The sequence below is a fragment of the Suncus etruscus genome, chromosome 4 (assembly GCF_024139225.1).
Source record: "Suncus etruscus isolate mSunEtr1 chromosome 4, mSunEtr1.pri.cur, whole genome shotgun sequence".
Lineage (NCBI taxonomy): Eukaryota > Metazoa > Chordata > Mammalia > Eulipotyphla > Soricidae > Suncus > Suncus etruscus.
Genome location: NC_064851.1, coordinates 27455225 through 27475829, shown reverse-complemented (window position 1 = coordinate 27475829; position 20605 = coordinate 27455225). Strand labels below are relative to the sequence as shown.

The following is a 20605-nucleotide window of genomic DNA, read 5'->3' as shown; positions in this document are numbered from 1 at the left end:
CATATGTGAAGGCCCGAGTTTGATCTCTGACACCAATTGCATTCCACCACTTCAGCACAGTTATCTCTGTTGCCTCCTAAGCATTACTAGAGCATTCCTTTGCCATCATCACCTCCTCCCAGTGACATTGGGAATAGCTTCAGTAAATAAACTAACCAAAACCCAAAGCCTGTACTTGAGAGATTATAGAGTATGCAAGACACTTGCCTTATAAATTGCTGACCCAGGTTATATCTCAGGCATCACAGTTGGTAGTCAAGCCTGCCAAAGTACAGAGCCAGGATTAACTCCTGGGTGTAGCCCTCAAAAAATAATCATAAATACTCAAGCCTTTGCATATATCTGCAAAGCTTGCACAGACTGCTCTAGACAATTTCCTACATTCTCTTCTTCAAGTACCCACAATAGTTATGCTGACCTCTATAAGGTCATGTTCTCTCTTCACTTGGATTAATCGGTTCACTTTTGCCTTTTCTAGGTCTTTGTCAAATGTTGCTTTATTTTTGTTGAGGTTTTTACCTTGTCTATTTTAAAGTACACAATCTATTGCTATCTTGCTCATGATTTGCTTTATTTAATCCCCAGCACCTGGTATAATTTTCTATGTCTCTTCATATTCATTTGATTATTGTTTACATCTCTTTATAAACTGTATATACATGAAATAGGCATTTATTTCTATTTCAGGGATTTATCACTCTATCTCCATTGCATTGAGTAGTGTCTATCCATAGGAAGATATTAAAAAACTACTATTGACAATATAATACAATTAATAAACTTAATTTTTTTCAGACTATTATTGCATACACAGAGGGTTTTATTATAATATATTCCAAGCCCCTTATGCTGTTAAATCAGTAATGGAATGAATGATTAATGAAGCACCTGTTTTGGACATTAAATCTGGCTAATATTAAAACTTCATTGGAGTAAAAAAACAAAAACATAATGGCAAAATTTAACATTTGCTAAATATTTAAAATATTTAATTCACTTTCAAAATAATATGTAATATAAGTCTTTATTATTATTCCTACTTTAAATAGTAAATTAAAGAATTTAACTTTGATATTATAGTCAGCAAAGAACAGGGATGAATCCAAAATTAAGTAATGCTTATTATCTTTTTTTTTTTTTTTTGGTTTTTGGGTCACAATGATAGCGCTCAAGGGTTACTCCTGTCTCTACACTCAGAAATCGCCCCCAGCAGGTTCGGGGGACCATATGGGATCCTGGAATTCGAACCACTGACCTTCTGCATGCAAGGCAAATGCCTTACCTCCATGCTATCTCTCCAGCCCCAATGCTTATTATCTTAATGGTCTTTTATATTCCATTTCCAACATAGCATCTAAATATAACATAAATAATTTGGTTAGAATTTAGAAGATGCAGTGTCTGAGATTAGCTTCTGCATACTAGAAAGAATACTGTATAGAAAGTAAAAGACTTGAAGTTAAATGCCTGATAGTGATGGGACTGGATTTTTTTTAAAAACCATTGTGAGTTCCAGGTTGCTCATTTTCAAACTAGTATTCAGAAGATAACTGATGAAATTACACAAGTTTTACAAAGTTTAAAATAACACACCCTAATGTCTACTTCTTGGATATTAGCTCACGGAATTTATACTAAAATATCTTCATAATTTAAATTAAATGCTATGTGCCTTTAAGATTGAAGCTGTCATTTAAAAAAAAAAAGCTAAGTGAAATAATACTCCTCATAACCCAAATATACTAAAGTCATGGGTAACAAATGCCAACATTTTTCCAGGTATGGCTCTCTCCTTTTCTTCCAGGTGGATGACTCATACTCTATACAATCATGTTGAGATTGGTCGCACTCTGTGGTTGCACAAAAGATGTCACCAACTCTCTGTCACCAGCTCAACTATATAATAGGTATTATAACTAGTAATGCTAAAGGGCACTGCTCAGTGCACCTGAAAATTTTTCTTTCTCTTTTTTTTTTTATTGTACTGAAAGTTCTTTTGGCTCAACATGAATGAGATACACTTTTATAGAACAAATCTTTTCCCTATGATCGTAAATTATTTCCAGCATTATTTTATTTTCCTACTTTTGGCGTCCCAACCAAACCTATTTCAAGATCTTCAAAGAAATTGAAACAATTTTATATTAAAAATAAAGCCACTATTTAATGTAGTTATATGTTTTCTATGATAAAAAGAAAAAAAGATTACTTTAATTATATTTTTATCCACATTGTGAAGATCTGACCCTACAATTGGTTGGAAGAAATATCAATGAATCAAAAACCTGAACTGCAATTGTTCGGCATTAGTAAGATTAAGTGATGTACCAGCAAAACAGATTATTATCAAAGTGCATCTAATTTTGAAAGTCTAGTCTTTTTTTATTGGTGGTAAATGAGCTGTAGAAATGCTAACAAGATACACTGCCTGTATTCATTACATATTGCTTGCTTAAGTCAACAATTTAATAAGACACCTTATTAACAAATTTGAGGAGAATGTGATTTACATCCTGATACCCAAGAAATCACAAACAGGCTATATGCTCTGCCAAACAAAACACTTTTTGAAGTAAGTCTGAGTTAATATGAGTAGAAGATAATATCCTTTATTTTTAAATTTTTAAGACTCTTAGAATTAGGAAGTATATATTATTCTTCCTTTTGACAGAAGAGAAATAGTTCCTAGGCTAGTTGGTAGCTACACTTTTTGTAATCAGCATTGAAAATATAAACATTAAAGCCTTTGTCTCAAATGAATTGTCTGACTTCCCATGTATTTTTCCTTATTAGCGATAGCTGCTATCTGTAAGAAAAAAATATTTATCTACAGTACTGTATCTCTGTGTCTTCCTTCTCCATTACAGAATGCCACATTTGTGAAGCTAGATTTCATAAACAAAAAGAAGTAAATGGATGACTTGTGAGTAGAGCTTCTGCCTATTTCTTGAAAATACATAATTGACAGAAAAAAATAGAATGCTCTTTTGGAGAAGACAAATTCTTTTGGGACTAGAGATCTATAAAAAAAAAAACTCCCTCAACTCATATCAAACATAATGACATAATGAACAAAATGAGACTGACCAGAATTAATAGAATTGAAATAATCAGTAATAAATACTTAAGCATCATGGTATTTGTTCTGTAAAAATGGGAGTAATTCTTCCAAAAGAGGGCATTCTGAAATTCCATTGTCTTTTTTAATTTTGAATTTATTGTCTCTTTGTTTCAATGATGTAGTTTGAATTTCATAAGAAAATTGTGATTTGCTTCTCCATGAGTTGATTGTTCTAATATCACCTGTAGACCTCCCAGGGACAATGGACTCTTCCATCCTTATGACACTTCCATTTGCAGTCAAAACAATTTTAGCATGATAAAGATGTGTTACAATAACTCCTGATTATAATACATCTTTATTGAGTTAAAATGCTTTGATTTCTAATGACAGAGCAGTGATAGCTCTGAGGTGATTATGGTGAAGGGATTTAACAGTTGGAAGCTTTGAGCACCACCTGTCATCACATGATGGACTTCATTGGAGGGTGCAGATATTAGACAGGAGGCTAGGATGGCCCAGACTATAATGAGATCCCCACTGACAGATACTTGGGTTGTCCAGAGATGATATAGATCCTTAACAAGTTGCCAACTTTTAGCCCGGAGCTTAAAAAAATAAAAACAAAAATAAAAACAAAACAAAAAATAAAAAACCAACAATTTCTCACTACCCCTTGACCTACTTCACACATTTGTATTGGAGAGAAAAAAAAAAAGATGACTGCTTCATACAAAAATATGCATTACTAGAAAAGCTGGGTGGGAAACTCAGTCTCAGCTCTGTGGCGTATCTCTCCCCGGGTTAGCAGGACTGGTGCAAATCAGTGCCTTATCTCATAGAAAGAAAGCTAAAAAGCCACCTTCCACCAAAACAAAGAATCCATCAGCGATCATAATCCTAAAAACAATGAATTATCTTTGACAACTAAGGGAACAGATGGGTTTATAATTCTCAAATAAACATGTCAAAGCAACAAAGAATATAAAAATTCATCATCCTGATAAAGATCCAGCTCTCCCTTAAATTGAGAAATGAGAAAATAATTCTGTTTGTTTACTGCTTTTACCCAGGTGGTACGATTGCTCAGAGGGTATCGATTTGCTCTGCTCTTCAACGTATTCCCTTCATACTCACTTGTGTCTATCTTGTATCTGTGCTTTATTCCCCACAGCAGCCCCTTGACCATGAAGGTTTTAATCATCACTGCTGATGGATATGTGTCCTCTATAGAGGGCACCAGTTTCTCCCTCTTGTTTAATCGTGTCTGCTCTCCATAAGCAGAATGGCATTGAAGATGTTTGGAAAGATGACCTACAAGGCTTTTCAAAGTTGCAGATGTTATTGCTGGAACACAACCAAATATCCAGGTCTTCATTCACTCTCTCAGCAAGTAGCACTACCTGCAGGTACTGGGGCTTAGCATCTGGATTTTTCTAATAACTATTTCCAACGTTGAGAAAGATGCCTCCCAGACCAAGCCTCAACTACAGGAAATGGACCTTTCCAGAAATAGGTTGGTCCACATATGCCAGATGTTTTACTCCATGGAAACTGTTAGTCCTTCACAGCCTATAATGAGTGGAGCTGCACTTGGAGATCCACTTCTTTCCTCAGTTAAACTACAATAACTCTTCTACTTACAGACCCAGGAATGTCAAAGATCTAAACTGGCAGGCATCCACTACATCTATGGCTGCTGGAAAGAGTGTGATGAAGTTGTCAGATATCAACTGTGATTCCAAGGCTCCCAACCTCACTCTGGTTCTAAAGGACGGAAGTACCCTACTTCCAGGGCATGATGTGGCCTTACTGACTGTTCTTGGTTTTGCAGGTACGCCAGGAATACATGTGCCCTCTTCCATTCTCTTGTCTATGATCATGAAGAATAGAAAGTAATGCCTTTATTAGGCAATTGAGAATTTAATCTGGGCTTCTGGGTAGAAAGATGATTAGGAATCTGGGTATATAATAGTAGGTTGTGCATAAAGTAAAATAATTTTCTTTTGCTAACATAGAGAAATGCGATTTGGACCATAATTTCAGAATTCTATTGATTTAACTGGCATTGTCATCCTGAGTAAGATAATGTGCAACTCATTTTTTCTTGTCAGTAATTAATTAGTAGTATCTATAATTCATCATAATTCTGTTACCAAATAATATTGATGCATTTGTGAAGATGCTAGATGCTAAGGATTTAAAAAGTGATGAGACACTCTTTTCTCAAGGCAAGCACAACTTGTCTTTCAGTAGTAGAAATTGAGGATCAGTGGATTTTATCAATATACAAGGAGATACTATTATGACCACCACAAATATCCTACTTTATAGTATTTGTACAGAAAGTGGTTAAATATATGACCTCTATACTCAGATTATTCAGGATTGACTTCTGACTATTACTCTATGACATTGGGCAAATTAATTAACTTCTCTGCGCTTGGTTTACTCCTGTTTTGGACTTATTATTTTAATATTTATGTTTTCTAACTTTGCATGACAGGATTTATATCTCATCAGAATAGCTTTAAAGATGATACTATTCAACTTTTAAAAAAATTATGGTAGTTTAAAATCTTTTATTAAATTAATGTGGTCAGTATTAATACATATCCCTGGATGAGTGATATAAAGTTATTAATTATTAAGGACCAAATAAACAAGACATACTTCAATATCTGTTTTCCTGCTATGCGTCCAGTACATTGAAAAATCTTCTATTCCTGTGGACAACAATGATGATATATGTGAGTTTATGTTGTGATGGTTAAGGGGAGGATTATAATAGTTCTTTAGATCTGCAAAACCAGAGACTCCAGAATAGAATTTAGGATGGAACTGAATGTTTTATGAATAATTATTCCTTAATAAGTTTACAGTTTATTGGTTTAACATTAAAATTTTGAATCCTAATGGTTACATGTTTAATTGGAACCTGTGGTGAGGGATCAGTAACAGGTTTAGAAAGAGCAAAATATCACCAATAAAAATCAGTCTCAGCTGGAAGTGAATCAATTTCCTCTTAGAACAATGATTATTTACAAAACACCAGAACCATATCAGTAGTTGTGCAAAGAAATAATTTACCATAAAAGATAAAGAAAGAAAGGAAAAGAGGTGTTCTCTAGGTATCTTTTAGAAAACTAGCTCTAGGAAGTCGTAAAAGTAATTAAAAAAGAAACAGGCCAGAAATCCAGGTTTCTATTCCTGGCATTACAGGGCCTCCTGGGTATCATGAGGTATATTTCTGGAGACCCCTGAGCATTGCTGGGAGCCTTTGGTGGTCATGAGAACAACAGAGCTTGAGAAACACAACATCCATGGGCTCTAGGATTGAATAGCTGCCGTAGGTGGCTGTGAATCATCAGGAATGCCTCTTCTTGAGCGCTTCTAGGAAGGCACCTTTTCCTCAAACACAAACTGATGCACATTATTAGTTATACTCATATAAGTATATAAGCTCATATAAGTATATATGTTTGGGGTTTCAAATATATTTTGGAAATTACTGAACAAGTGCAATAGTCATCTTTGTTGCAACATTTTTATATGTTTTCTAATACATATTAAGAACCTCAAAAAGGAAGGTACACTGTAGAGCACTTCCCAAACTTATTTAATCATAACCTCCCTCACCCAGCATATATTTGAGTGAATTGTAGTTTTGTAGAACATAATTTATAAATACTTCATGAGGGTGCTTATAGTAGGTTATCCTTTAAATGTATTTTCAGAAAAGATGTGTCTAAGTTATACAATACAATACAATACAAATACAATACATATTTGTAATGGAGCTCAAAAGAGTCCAAAGGTTTTGTTAAACCTTATAGGAAAAAATAAATTCTAAAATTATAAATCTGGTTGCATCCTTGTATGCATATTAGGTTATAATGTGTAACATATTGATAATTATGCCTCTTCTACCAAGTAGTTATAGGTACCATTTTTTAAAAAGTGAAAGATTTAAGTCAATTTGCTCCATTTACTTCAGGCAAAAAGTATAATTTTCATGAATACCTGTAGAAAGATAGCTGGAAAAAGTTTTAAATCTCTATTCTGACCTCAGAGGGACCAGGGACACACTTCAATAGTAAAAGACATGCATCTGGATTCAGTCTCTGATCTTCCCCCAAATTATAATCTAAAAAGAATCTGTCCTCCAATTCTACTGTCCTCTTCTTCAGTAGACTAATCACAAATAAGAGTGATAGCACAGTGGTAGGACTTTTGCCTTGCACTTGGCAGACCCAGGACAGACCCGGGTTTGATCCCCCAGGATTCCATATGGTCCCTGAGTCTACCACATGCGATTTCTGAACACAGAGTCAGGAGTAACCCCTGAGTGTCTCCAGTGTGGCCCCAAACAATAGATAAATAAACAAAATAAAAATTACATTCAGTAAAATTAAGATCAATAAGTGGATATTGGGCAGCACATAGGCATTTGATGCTTCCCATTCTGGGACCTTATAGACAGTAATAGAAAACTGACATCAAATTGTAACTGGTTTGCAATACTTCAATGAGAATTTATCATTAATTTTGTACATTTCATTTTGTTTTCTATTCAGAATGAGTGTTAGAACGCTTTTCAAAAATAGCAAAAATTCCCAAGGCAATGAGAATTCAACTATCTTCTTAATAGCACGTTCAGCCTACCTGCAAGCTTCATTTGCTGCTTTTGTTCTCTGCACTAATGGAAAATGACCATACCTGACTGGTAATGTGATATAGATATAGCTCTAAACATCACCAGCAGGAGAATGAGTAGTTCCTTGCCATTAAGACACAATTAGGAAAGATACTTTATACTATAATCAGATCATGCTTGCTCTCATTTCAATTGCTTATGCTTACTGTATTTAAGAAAATTTATTTCTTTCCTTGATTATTTAGCTCAGTAACTGTGTTAGCTTCATGAGAGGTTCTTTTTGTTTTGGGGCAAACCTCATGATGCTCAGGGCTTACTTACTCTGTGCTCTGCACTCTTGATTCATTCCATAGGGAGTATTGAACATCAAGTCTGAGTCATCTGAGTGCAAATCTAGCACCCAGCTTGTTGTACTATTGCTCCCTCTCCAAATAATGGGTTTTTAATGTTTTATTTTGTGTGTGTATGGGGGACGGGGGCTTTTCCTATCAGCTGAAGCTTCTAGGATCTAATAGGGCAATAAAATCCTATTTATAAACAGTAATAATTATAAACTAGACAATTTATTGGGCATAAAATACTATAAAAGCATGACACTTACAATATTATGTAATCTAAGTGGTCTCAATTATCACCATTTGATAAAGAAGGGGAGATATGATTTTAAAAGATTGGAAATCTTGCCCATGACAGAGTTTTGAACCCTTACTATTTTTTCTCTGGTAAATCATACAAAGTTTGGAGAATTTTTACCAGCAACTGATAGTCAATTTTGTTAATATTCATATTTAACCAAAGAATATAAGATAACCTTAGAGAAAAAAATAAGATAACCATAGAGGCATCGTTCTTTTTTTTAAGATCAATGTAACATAATATTTCAGTAAAGTTATCTGCAGTAGAGTGAATCAAAAATTAACATCAAAGTTTGTCCTTGAACCTAGAAATCAGGGAACTGAGTATTTTATGTCAACTTACTTGTCATGGTCACCTAGTAAAACATTGGCAAAGCTGAATTTAGAAAATAAAGCTCTTAAGTCAATTTTTACTGAAGGGTTGGCTTTCTGATCATTACATTGGGAGGTTATAATATTTTATTACTCAGATTATCATTATCAAATGTATAAATAGATTTTCTCTTTTTTATTTAAGAATAAAGTGTAGTGCTCTATGCCAAAGTTGTGGACACACAAATATTCAATAAAATTGAAGAGGTCCATTTTCTCAAAATTCTTATTTTGTGCAGGAATTTTTATTTGAGGATTGGGGCAATATATAAGCAACTAATTAAATGAATACAATAGTTTTTAACCTCTTGTCACTACCAATAGAAATAAAAAAGAAAAATTGTGAAGTTTTTACTTAGGTGATATTGATTAACAAGACTATATTGATATAAATGCATAATACTTTCCCTTATCAGCTGCATATATCATATCACACTCATCTCTAAATGCTTCTTTTATCTACCGTCAACCAAATACTTTTCTGTTTCATTCTACCCTTTTTTCTTTCTAGTGATTATTATATTGCCAGAGTCTAAGGGTTTTCATGGTTGTTCTTATACTTTAATTTTTATTGCCAACAAATGAGTGAAATCCTATGGTCCCTATTTCAGTTTGAGTTATTTTACTTAGCATAATTTCATTAGTTTTCAAACGTGGTCCTACAAATCATAAATTATCATTTTAGTGGCTGAGTATTCCATTAGGTATCTCTATACCACAACTTCTTTATCCAGTCAGATTGTTCTGATATCTTGGCTATTGAGATAATGTTCTAATAAACCTAGAGAGAAATCGATTTTATGTTAGTATTTTTTTTTATTTTTGGGCCACACCCAGTGATGCTCAAGGGTTACTCCTGGATATGCACTCAGAAATCACTCCTGACTTGGAGGACCATATGGAATGCTGAGCTGTACAGCATACACATACAGGAATCCGTCCTGTATCAGCTATGTGCAAGGCAAATGCCCTACCACTGCACCATTGCTTTGATCCCCAAGTCAGTATTTTCATATTCATATAAATCCCCATGGAAAAATTAGTAGTATCTAAGATCTATTTAAAAACTATTTTTGAAAGCCTGTTTTCCATAACAGTTACATCAAATAACACTAGCATTTACAAGAGTACAATAGTTCTAGTATTTATAAATCATCACTATCATAATTGTTTCATCATTTTTTTAAGTATAGCCATTAATGGTATGAAGTAATTATTTTTTCTTTTTTGGTTTTTGAATCAAAACACTCAATTGGTGCTTGGATGTTACTTTTGGTTCAGCCCTCTGAAATCATTCCTGACAGGGTCAGGGGACCATATGGAGTTCTGAGGACAGAACCCAGTTTGCCTGGGTGCAAGGCAAACACCCCATTCACTGTGTTATCTATATCTCTGGTCCTACACAATTCTTATTGTGGTTCTTATTTGCACTTTATAAATCATATATAGGGTAACTTTTTATATGTGTTTTGGCTATCTCTATGTCTTCATTGGTGAAATGTGTATGTATATCCTTTGATTATTTTGATTATTTTTAAATGTTGGGTTTTGGGGTTTTCTGTTGTTGAATTATTTATATATCTTAAATATTAACTCCTTTGTATTTGAAAATATACATGTGTAAAATTTTTCTAAATTAAGTGGGTTGTTTTCTTGGGAATGGGAGGGCATACTCAAGAATTATTTTGATTCTCAGGGATCATCAGTGCTCATGGGACATATTTGTTACCAAGAATCAAACTCAGGTCAGTTGTGTGCAAGGCAAACACATTATCCATTACCTTATCCATTGCATTAATGATCTGTCCCAGGGCTGTTTTAATTTAACTTTTTTGGCAATGGTCTCTTTCAGTATGAAAATTTTTGTATTTATATAATTCTATTTTCTATGGTTTGATTTGTTTTCTTCCACTTAAAGATAAATACACAGACATCACTAAGGGTAATGTCAAAGAGCTTGTCACTTTTATTTAAAGCATGTGTTTTATGATTTTAGATCATGTGCAGAAATTTCTAAACTATTTTAAATAAAATTTGACCTATGATGAACATGTTTTCTAGTGTCATTCTTTTGCATGAGACTCTATATGAAAGAAAACATTTTTTTTCTTGTTGAATACTTATTCTCTTTTACAAATTATGTGGTTTTATTAACAGACTATTGATTCTATTCCATTGATTTGTGTGTCTGTTTTTATTCAGTACCAAAGTTCCTTATCACTATATTTTTGTAGTATAGTTTCAAGTAGAAATTACGAGTTTTCCTTTTTGTTAACTTTTTCTTAGAATTATTTTATCAGATATTGTGGCTCTATTAAATTTAAAGATTATTTTTCTTATTTCTGTTAAAGTTACCTTGAGATGCTGATAGAGATTGCATTAAATAATAATTAAATAATAATTTTAGGTAAAAAAAACATATGGGCATTATTGATTTGTCTAATCTGAGGGAATGGCATGTTTTTTATTTCATTTTTTAATAATTCAGTTATTTTTAAATAAATGCCATGCTTTCTAGTATATAGATTTTTACTTCTTTAGTTAAAATTATCCTGGGTATTTTATTCTTTTATTGGTAACATGATAGCATTAATATTCTGTCCATTTTGCTGTTGTAAATTGCTTTTATGTAGAAAAACAACCAATTTTTGTGTATTGACTTAGAAACAGGAACTTTACTAATTTTTTAAAAACTATTTCTAAGTGTTTTAGCTATAGTTACATTTTTAAAATAAATATATGCCATCACATCTTTTGAGTTTACTTTTTTCTAATTTTTAAAATTTATTTATCTTATCTAATTTCTTGGACCAGGCTTCCAATAAATAGTAGTGATAAAATTGGGTATCTTCTCTTGTTTTTTATATTAGAGGAAAATCTTTCAGTTTTTCACAACTGATTATAGATTTGGTTACAAGTTTGTCACATCTGAGCTTTATTATATTTAAGTATTTTCATTCTACATCAATTTATTTTTTATCAATGAAGTGGTGCTGAATTTTACAAAAATTTTTTGGTATCTATTAAGATATTTATATGATTAAATTTATTTGTCTTGATATGTCAGTAGAATGGATATGTGGGGGCCAGAGCAATAGCTCAGCAGAAAGGGCATTTGCCTTGCACACGATTGACCCAAGTTCAATCCCTGGCTTCCTATGTGGTCCCCTGAGCCTGCCAGGAGTGATTTTTGAGTACAGAGCCAAAAGGAACCCCTAGCACTGCCAGGTGTGCCCAAATATCAAAAAAAACTGTGTATGTTGCAATTTTGCAATAAATCTTATTAAATCATGGTTTAAAGTCTAATATATTGTTGAATTTTTAATTGATATTTTTGAAAGCATGGATTTGATTAAAGAGGTAATAGGTTAGATTTTGTACTTGAATTTGAAAAACACTCCCTTCTATAATTTTATTTAAAGAATAAGCTACATCTACAAGAATATAAAATCAAAGTACAAGACAGTCTGTGACTGATTTTCAATCATTTTATTGTCGAAGTTCACCAAAGAGAATCATTGTTGAAAAAAATGGGAAGAAAATCAAGACAAGAACAAATTAAGGGATATTTATTAATAATTTAAATAATAAAATTTCAATACACTGAAATGTGGGATAGTATTAGAGCTATCTCTCACAGTATACACATGACCTTTGAATACTGATAAAGAATTTGAAACCATAAAGTTTGAATGAAAAAAATATTTAGATTTTTTGAAAAAAACTTAGGAATATAGGTTATGGCCAGATTCAGGCTTGACAACCAAATATCTTGGCTTTTATGTGATGGGAAAATAGACTAAGCATTTTCAGATAGGACTAAAATATGATGAAACATACAGAATACATTTTATTTTGAAGAGTTTATGGTACTTTCAAATTTCAGGGTTATATTAATTTGTATACATTTATTGTCTTAAGAACTAGGACATAGAAATATTAAATTAAACTTGTTTCCCAAGTAAAAAATAATGCATTCATAAATGAGTTTTTATAAATAAATTTCCATCCATAAAACATTTTTCTATCAAAAACATTCAAAATATTATGGTTTCTTAAAAATTTTAATAGCTACAATGAAAGATCCAAATTGGATCTGAATTGATATAGTTCTGCATGGTAATATATTTCCCACTTATACTTTGAATCTAACAAATGTAATATTTGTTTTTTATATTAAATGATTTATATGCTTCTTCCTATAATGATATCTTTTGATGATGTCTATCTTTATCATAGGAGCTGTTGGTCTCACTTGCCTAGGCTTAGTTATATTTAACTGGAAACTCCAACAAGGAAAAGCAAATGAACATATATCAGAAAATCTTTGTTGCAGAACCTTCGATGAATCCCTGTGTGCTCATGAGGCAAGAAATTACCAGGCTCAAGGATACTGTAACTGCCACTTAACTCAGGAAAACGAGATAAAGGTCATGTCCACTGTGGGGTCCCGAAAGGAAATGCCACTTTCACAGGAAAATAGCCATCAACTAGCACTGGCCCCTGAATCCACAGTCCTTGACGGATCATTTAGAAACCTGAAAGGCAAGAGCCATGGGGCAGACAGCACTTTCTTCTGTACTGGTGGCAGATTGTTGAAGTCTGGATGTTCAAAGCCTCCTGAGAATATGACAGCTTTTAATGAAGCTGCCTTACTTTCAAGATACTCTCCGGAAAGATTTGAAAACCCAAGATATCTTGAGTCTGGGAAAGTCCAACCTAAAAGTCGTCTACAGCACAAAACAATAGGTGAGTTATTTTCATTTTAGAAAATCTCACTTTGTTCCTTCCTTCTGAGGGATGTTGTCTCTAAACTCCTGTACAAGGGAAAGCCAGAAAAAAAATCACCCTTTCTATTTTTGTTTGTCTCATTTCTAAAGTGTGTGTGTGTGTGTGTGTGTGTGTGTGTGTGTGTGTGTGTGTGTTGAGTTAGAAATAGAGATGGAAATGGTGGTGGAGATAGCCTTTCCTCAGCAACTGACAGTACATCCTACTCCAATTGGAAGTGAATTTTGTGATATAACAGATAAACAATGATTTTTAGTTATTTTAAAATCTTTATTTAAACACCTTGATTACAAACATGATTGTAGTTGAATTTCAGTCACATAAAGAATACCCACCTTCACCAGTGCAACATTCCCATCACCAATGCCCTAAATCTCCTCCAACCCCACGCCCCACCTGTATTTGAGGCAGGCTTTCTACTTCCCTCATTCATTCACATTGTTATGATAGATTTTTTAAGAATCATTTTAAATACCAATCCAATAGTGCTGTTGCTTAAATTTTATGAAATGTTGAATATTGGCTTCCATTCCAACATTCTTTTTAGGTTCCTGTAACATTGCTGTAAGCAACCTTACTAGATCATGACATCTTAAAAGAATAGTCCTTCTAATGCTAGTAATTCATTTCAAGGATAATGTCAAGACACATACTTTGCTTGCTGAGCTGTCAGGAATGATAACTTCCTAGTCCTGGAAAAGTCAAGACTCAATTCATTGTCCCATGTTGGCAGTCAGGCAAATCTGGCCAGATCAACCCACTGTAGATGGGCAATGTCAATATATAGGTAGAGGCAATGAATTACAGGTCTTTCTTTTCTTCCCTGAATAGTAAGGTGGTGCATTCAGGCTCAGCAGTGACAACTTTGACAGCTACTCTGTAATAAGGTTCTAGTCATTTCCATGTATTGGCTTACAACAAGCAGAGGTTTCTATCAGAATATGAATGACAGAAGTGCTACACCAAGTACATTTTACCATAGGGATGTGGTCTTAAGGACATATTCTGGGACGATTGGATAAGAATAAAACTTATTTATTTTCTATGTGACATAGGTTTTTTTTTTTTAATCTATCTTATTGCATTCCTCAGACTCTGGGTCTTACCACTTAAGTGGACTCATGATTTTTCTCAAAGATGGTAAACAAGGAAGGTAGATGAAAGTTTATATATATATATATATATATATATATATATATATATATGCATATATATATCTGTATATATATGCATATATATGTATATATATAAAGAAGTGTTTAGTGTGGGCTTGCAGAATCATAATAAGCAGATGTTTTATTTTAGCTTCCTTTTAATACCTTCTACTGTGAGAAACTTCTAAATATAAGGGATATGATCTTTTAACTAATTAAAAGCCAATTCTTTATTTCATATAGCACATTTGACAATTAAAATTATTTATAAGAAGAAGTTAAATTATGCTATGTTCCAGGTATTGTAATGGAACTAGAGACAAAATTGAGGGAAAGAAACTCAAGTTAAACTTTTCCAGAAAAAAAAAAAAGACCATAAGACACAAATCACTCTGCTGAGACCTTCTTAGTTGGAAACACAGAATCATAGCACTTCAAAGGTATGTAGAGGAGGATCTAGTTTGTTAATTCCTCTTTTTTGTTTGTTTGTTTGTTTGTTTTTGGGCCACACCTGGCATTGCTAGGGATAACTCTTGGCTCTGCACTTAAGAATCACTAGTGGAAGTACTCGAGGAGTACTGGTGAGTACATGTGAGTACATGTGAGATGAGGATTTCGAATCTAAATTGGCCAAATGCAAGGCAAACATCCTACCCATGGTATTATCTCTCAAGCCCCTAGTTTGCTAATGATTAATAGTTGTATTTGAGTCCTGTAATTTAGGATATATAATAAAAGCTACAAATCTTCTTGCTCTAGAATAATTTTAAACTCTTATGGAATTCTTAGCTAGATGAATGTCCTAATATTCAGAAACTAAGTAACATCTCCCAGGCTAAATTGATGAGTCTTTGTATTAGAATTAGATGCTAGTCCGGTTCTGAAAACAATTCTTGGAACTAGTGATAGTACAGCAGGATTGTGCTTGGCTTGTATGCAGTCAACCAGAGTTCTTTCTCCAGAATCCTCTATGGTTCCCTGAGCCCACCAGGAGTAATCCCTGAGAGCAAAGCTAGATATCATCTTTAAGCATCATTGGATATGGCCCCCAAACTAAAAACAAACAAATAAAAAATGATTCTTGATTCTTAATAAAAAAAATACTTTTCTTTTGGATTAAAAAATGTTCACAGACAAGAGAAGCACTTATTTTAAGTAATTTTAAACTTACTATGCTTTATGTCATTAAAAAGTTGGGCCGGGCGGTGGCGCTCGAGGTAAGGTGCCTGCCTTACCTGCGCTAGCCTAGGAGACGGACCGCGGTTCGATCCCCCGGCGTCCCATATGGTCCCCCAAGCCAGGAGCGACTTCTGAACGCATAGCCAGGAGTAACCCCTGAGCGTCACCGGGTGTGGCCCAAAAACAAAAAAAAAAAAAAAAAAAAAAAAAAAAGTTCGGCTTAGAAAAATCTGGGACTAGTTCTAACAATATCATATCCTTTAGCTCACATGATTAAGGAAAAACATTAAACCTTTCTAAGCTTGTTTATTATCTATTAAGGTAGTAAACAAGACATCCAAATGGATCAGTCCTTTTGTAAAACTTGATATAATTAACTAAGAGCACTTAGCACAATACCCAGATCAGTATATTTGTCATCAATGGTAAGTATCATAAATTATTTTGACATTGAGATAATTTTGGAGAAATTATTGTTATTTTATGCAGTATTTAATATATTAGGCTGAGGGCTAAATAGCTATTCCAGGGTTAAGGTGCTTGTTCTGTACATGGCAGAAGCAGGTTCGATACTCAGAAACCCACATAGTCTCCTGAAGGATCACTGAATACATGCCAAACCATACTCCAAAACTCTTATTCATTTAAACATATGTAATATATCATATTAAATGGTGGCAGATAAAACTCATGGTCTCTGTTTTAATGGAGACAATAGTATCTCTTGAACTATCTTCTTGAAATCTAAGTGCTATTTAATATACTATTTTCACACTAATATTTAGTTTCAAGGATAAATAGATTCAGAAAAGTAAGTTTTAATAGTCATTTGAGGATTCAAATATTATTATTATTTAATTTTAACTAAATCAACAATCTAAATATGTATAATATGGATATTTTATTTCCAATGCCACAGCTATTTCATGTTTTATTGGGGAGGATATCATGTTTTCTCAAGGCTTACACCTGACTTTGTTCTCAGGGACCTTAAGTGGGGTTGAGGGGCATTTGGGATGCATGGGATCAAACCTAGGTTGGTTTGAAGTGAGGTGAGCACTTTGCCCTCTTGCCCCTGTTGCCTGGTCTGCCTAATTCCACAACTTTTGTTTGTTTGTTTGTTTGTTGGGCCACACGCGGCAGCGATCAGGGGTTTCTCCTGGCTCTGCACTCAGAAATCGATTCTTGCATGGTCCTGGGGCCATATGGGATGCCAGGATGGAACCAGGTCAGTCCCAGTTCAGACGCATGCAGAGCAAATGCCCAACCACTATGCAATCGCTCTGGGCCCCAATTCTACAACTTTTAAATTATCATTACAATACATCGAAACACAAACATAAAGAATGACATTGAACACTGACGGGGAGACACAGAGGGCTGGGATGCCTGCTTTTCATGTTGTTGCACTGAGTTTAGTTCCCAGCACTGCGCAGCCTCCTGCATAGCATGGTCCTTTAACACTGGCTGGTTAGTAGTTCTGAGTATTGTTGGGCCTGTGTCACATAGTCACCCCCTTAAAATATTGTTATGGCAAACACACAAAATTTGCCATATCTGCTCTGTAGGCTTGGCTAAAATTTAGAAAATATTCAAGATTCATCACAATTAGAATTCATTTTTGTACTTTAGACATTGTTTCTTCACATCTGTTTGTTTGGGGGTAATAAAACTGCCCATTGCTAAATTCCTGCATTTATTGTTTAGCAGATATCAGCAATGACACATTTGGTAGAAGATATGCAACACCAGCTTCAGCCTTGGCAAGAGAAAGTCTTGAAAAGCATTTCACAAATGAATCATGGCAGCCACCAATAGAAAAGGGAGACAATGGCTTACAACCTCACAGGCAGAGACATTTCATTACAAGCTTCTCATCTAAGCCTGAGGAATGCTATGCACAAAAGATCTTAGAAAAACATAAATCAAAATGTCATGATTCTTTTGGACTATTGGAAAAGAACAGAACTGGGTATTTTCAGCCAAGTAATTCTCTTATCTGTAAATATGTGTCCTGTGATCAATTTCTAGATTATATGAAGGAAAGAAAGCCAAATCATAGGAAACATTCAAAACCTGAAAAAGAACAACTCCAAATTAACAGTGCAATAGAAAAGTTCCTTATGAATGAAGACAATAAGAAGTTAACATATTTACCAACAAAAATCAAGGAAACATATACCCCAAAGAAGGTTCATTTCCATGATTTTGATTTAACTGAGAAAAATAGATTTGTGACTTTACACAAAAAATCAACCCATTTGAAACAGCAGGAAAATACAATCAATTTGGATCTCAAAAAATGCAACAAATCCCAGGAGAAAAAAAGAGCAGATATATGGCTCACTGACCCACAGATTCTGAAAAGAAAGAGAACCAATCAGTCTGATCTCATAGGGAAAATAAAAGGAGAAAAATTAAGGATCAAATTAAATTTACATCCTTTTAGAAAAGTCAGAGTCCATCCAGAAAATACCTTACCTGTACTCCCAAAGAAACGCAAACGTGTCTTGTTATTCCCTAATAAATTATATAAAGCTTCTGAGAAAGAAGCCAAAATAAAACTTATGACCTCTATAGATTTCCATCAACAGCCAGAGAGTAACAACTATGTTAGACTCACTTCAAAGCAGTTTCCTCTCAAACATGCTCCAAAGCAGAACCAGTACTATAAAAAAATCACTAAAAAGGCCCTCTTGCTCAGTGCTAACAATTTATCTGTAGAAAGCCAAAGTCCTGCGAAAGACAATAGCAACTATAATGGGCATATTCCACATGAAAACTTAACAGTATTACCTCAACAAACATATATTCTAGCTGAGTACAAGGACTCACATACTCAGTTCTCAACTGAGCAAATGAAAGGTGCAACTCATGTCTCATTGGATGTACCAAGTAATATAGCAGCTACTGGGAAAAGCACAGCAAATGATAGTTTTCCATTTCAGCATTCCAGGGAAGCCAAGGACCAAGGGACAATAGAGTTCACTAAGAACTTAGAACAAAACAAATTGAAGACCAGTGAACAAGTTTCTTGGTCCTTTGGGAATCCAAAACAACTTCTAGGTGTCTATAAGGCTGGTACCTACGAGGAAAATCTTCCAGATAAAAATCAAACTTTACAACATGTTGAACAAGATTTAAGTTCTGAAATACTTGGAGATAAAGAAAAAACAATGACAAAATGCCAGACATCACCTAATATAGCAGAAAGTTGTGTTATGGATGAAGGAAATTATATAGGAAAAGAGTGTCTGAAAATAGAAACAGGAGATTCCTTTAGCATTTCCCAGACACAATTCAACAGCAACCTAACACTTATGAATATAAATTCTATTCCATACCAAAATAGAATAGAGCTTTCCAAGGATATAAGTTCTTCTCTCCATACTCAAGACTCTTGGCAGCTAACCAATAAGAGTGAAAAAGGAATTGACAGCATAAATGCACTGTCCAGAGATGATGGCACTGAAGCACTAGAGATAAAAATAATAGAGAAAGAAAAGAAAAAAACACCTGATAAAAGCAAGGCAAATTTTAGCACTCTGATTCAGACTGCACAGATGACCTTAAAAAGCACCACGGAAGTAAAGCAGCAGACTTGGGAAAATGGAAAAAGAGAAAAACATGAATTATATGATTCAAATTCTGGTGAGACCACCATTGTGGATGTGAATGTTAAAAGCTCCCATGAAATAGAAAATAGAGTACCTGGTAGTGAAAATGATCTTCAAATTAACAAAGAAATACATGATTTGAGTGACATTCAAAATATTCAACCAGAAAAAGATAACAGAATACACGAAGAAGATGCATTGACAATGGAAACACAAGAAGCACTTACATTCTTGCCAGAGCTTAAAAGCAGTAGTTTTGAGGCAGAAAATGGAGTGGCTCTAATTCCTAGAAATAATGAAGTTGAAAACTCTGCTCCACAACCTACTCTATATTTACCATCTGCAGAATATGCTAATGCATCACTTTCAGAGACAGAACAAAGTGAACAAAATAACTAAAATAATAATTACATTTCACCTTAGCTTTATGTTAAAGAATACACAAATATTCTTAGCATTCACATGCATTTCAGCTGCATTTTATGGAGGAAAAAATCCTCAGTAATTTTTAAATACATGTTTGAATGTAATGCAAAAATAAAAAAAATAGAGTGATAAAATGTTTGGAAAAATTAATTCAGTTTGGTTTACTAAACAATGAAAATATGGGGACCGGAGAGATAGCATGGAGGTAAGGCGTTTGCCTTTCATGCAGGAGGTCATCGGTTCAAATCCCAGCGTCCCATATGGTCCCCCGTGCCTGCCAGGAGCAATTTCTGAGCCTGGAGCCAGTAATACCATCTGAGCACTGCTGGGTGTGACCCAAAAACCACAAAAAACAAACAAACAAACAAAAAACAATGAAAATATGAAAGAAATATTTTGTTTAGTCCTGGAAAGAAAGCAAACATTAAAGTAAAAAATTATGCAAATGAAAGATTAAGAAAAAAGTACTTAAGGTTATTTACACTTGATGTTTATTTTATGTAAATTATTATACTCATCTCAATTAGGGGTATTACAATATTACTTTCTATTCAAGTGATTATGTATTCATATTTATACCTGATCTGTTTTCTTAATTATGACATAGAAATAGAATTTGAACTTTGTTAACTGTATTCTAGCCGATCTGCATGTTGATATATTTCAGCCATTTGTGACTATTCTTTTGAGAATTATCCTAGAAACTTTGTAGAAAA

At 33.8% G+C, this 20605-nt stretch overlaps 2 protein-coding genes across 2 annotated transcripts in view; one reads left to right on the top strand and one right to left on the bottom strand.

The window, feature by feature from the left end:
- TNNI3K (TNNI3 interacting kinase) overlaps positions 1 to 20605 on the bottom strand; it is a 307398-nt gene that overhangs the window by 64255 nt on the left and 222538 nt on the right. The gene's annotated exons all lie outside the window — the stretch shown is intronic.
- LRRC53 (leucine rich repeat containing 53) lies at positions 1831 to 19862 on the top strand. Its single transcript, XM_049771490.1, is given in 9 exon segments — positions 1831 to 1875; positions 1877 to 1907; positions 2794 to 2908; positions 4236 to 4337; positions 4339 to 4436; positions 4439 to 4599; positions 4601 to 4895; positions 12965 to 13474; positions 17557 to 19862. Coding segments are annotated over 9 exon segments (3663 nt in total).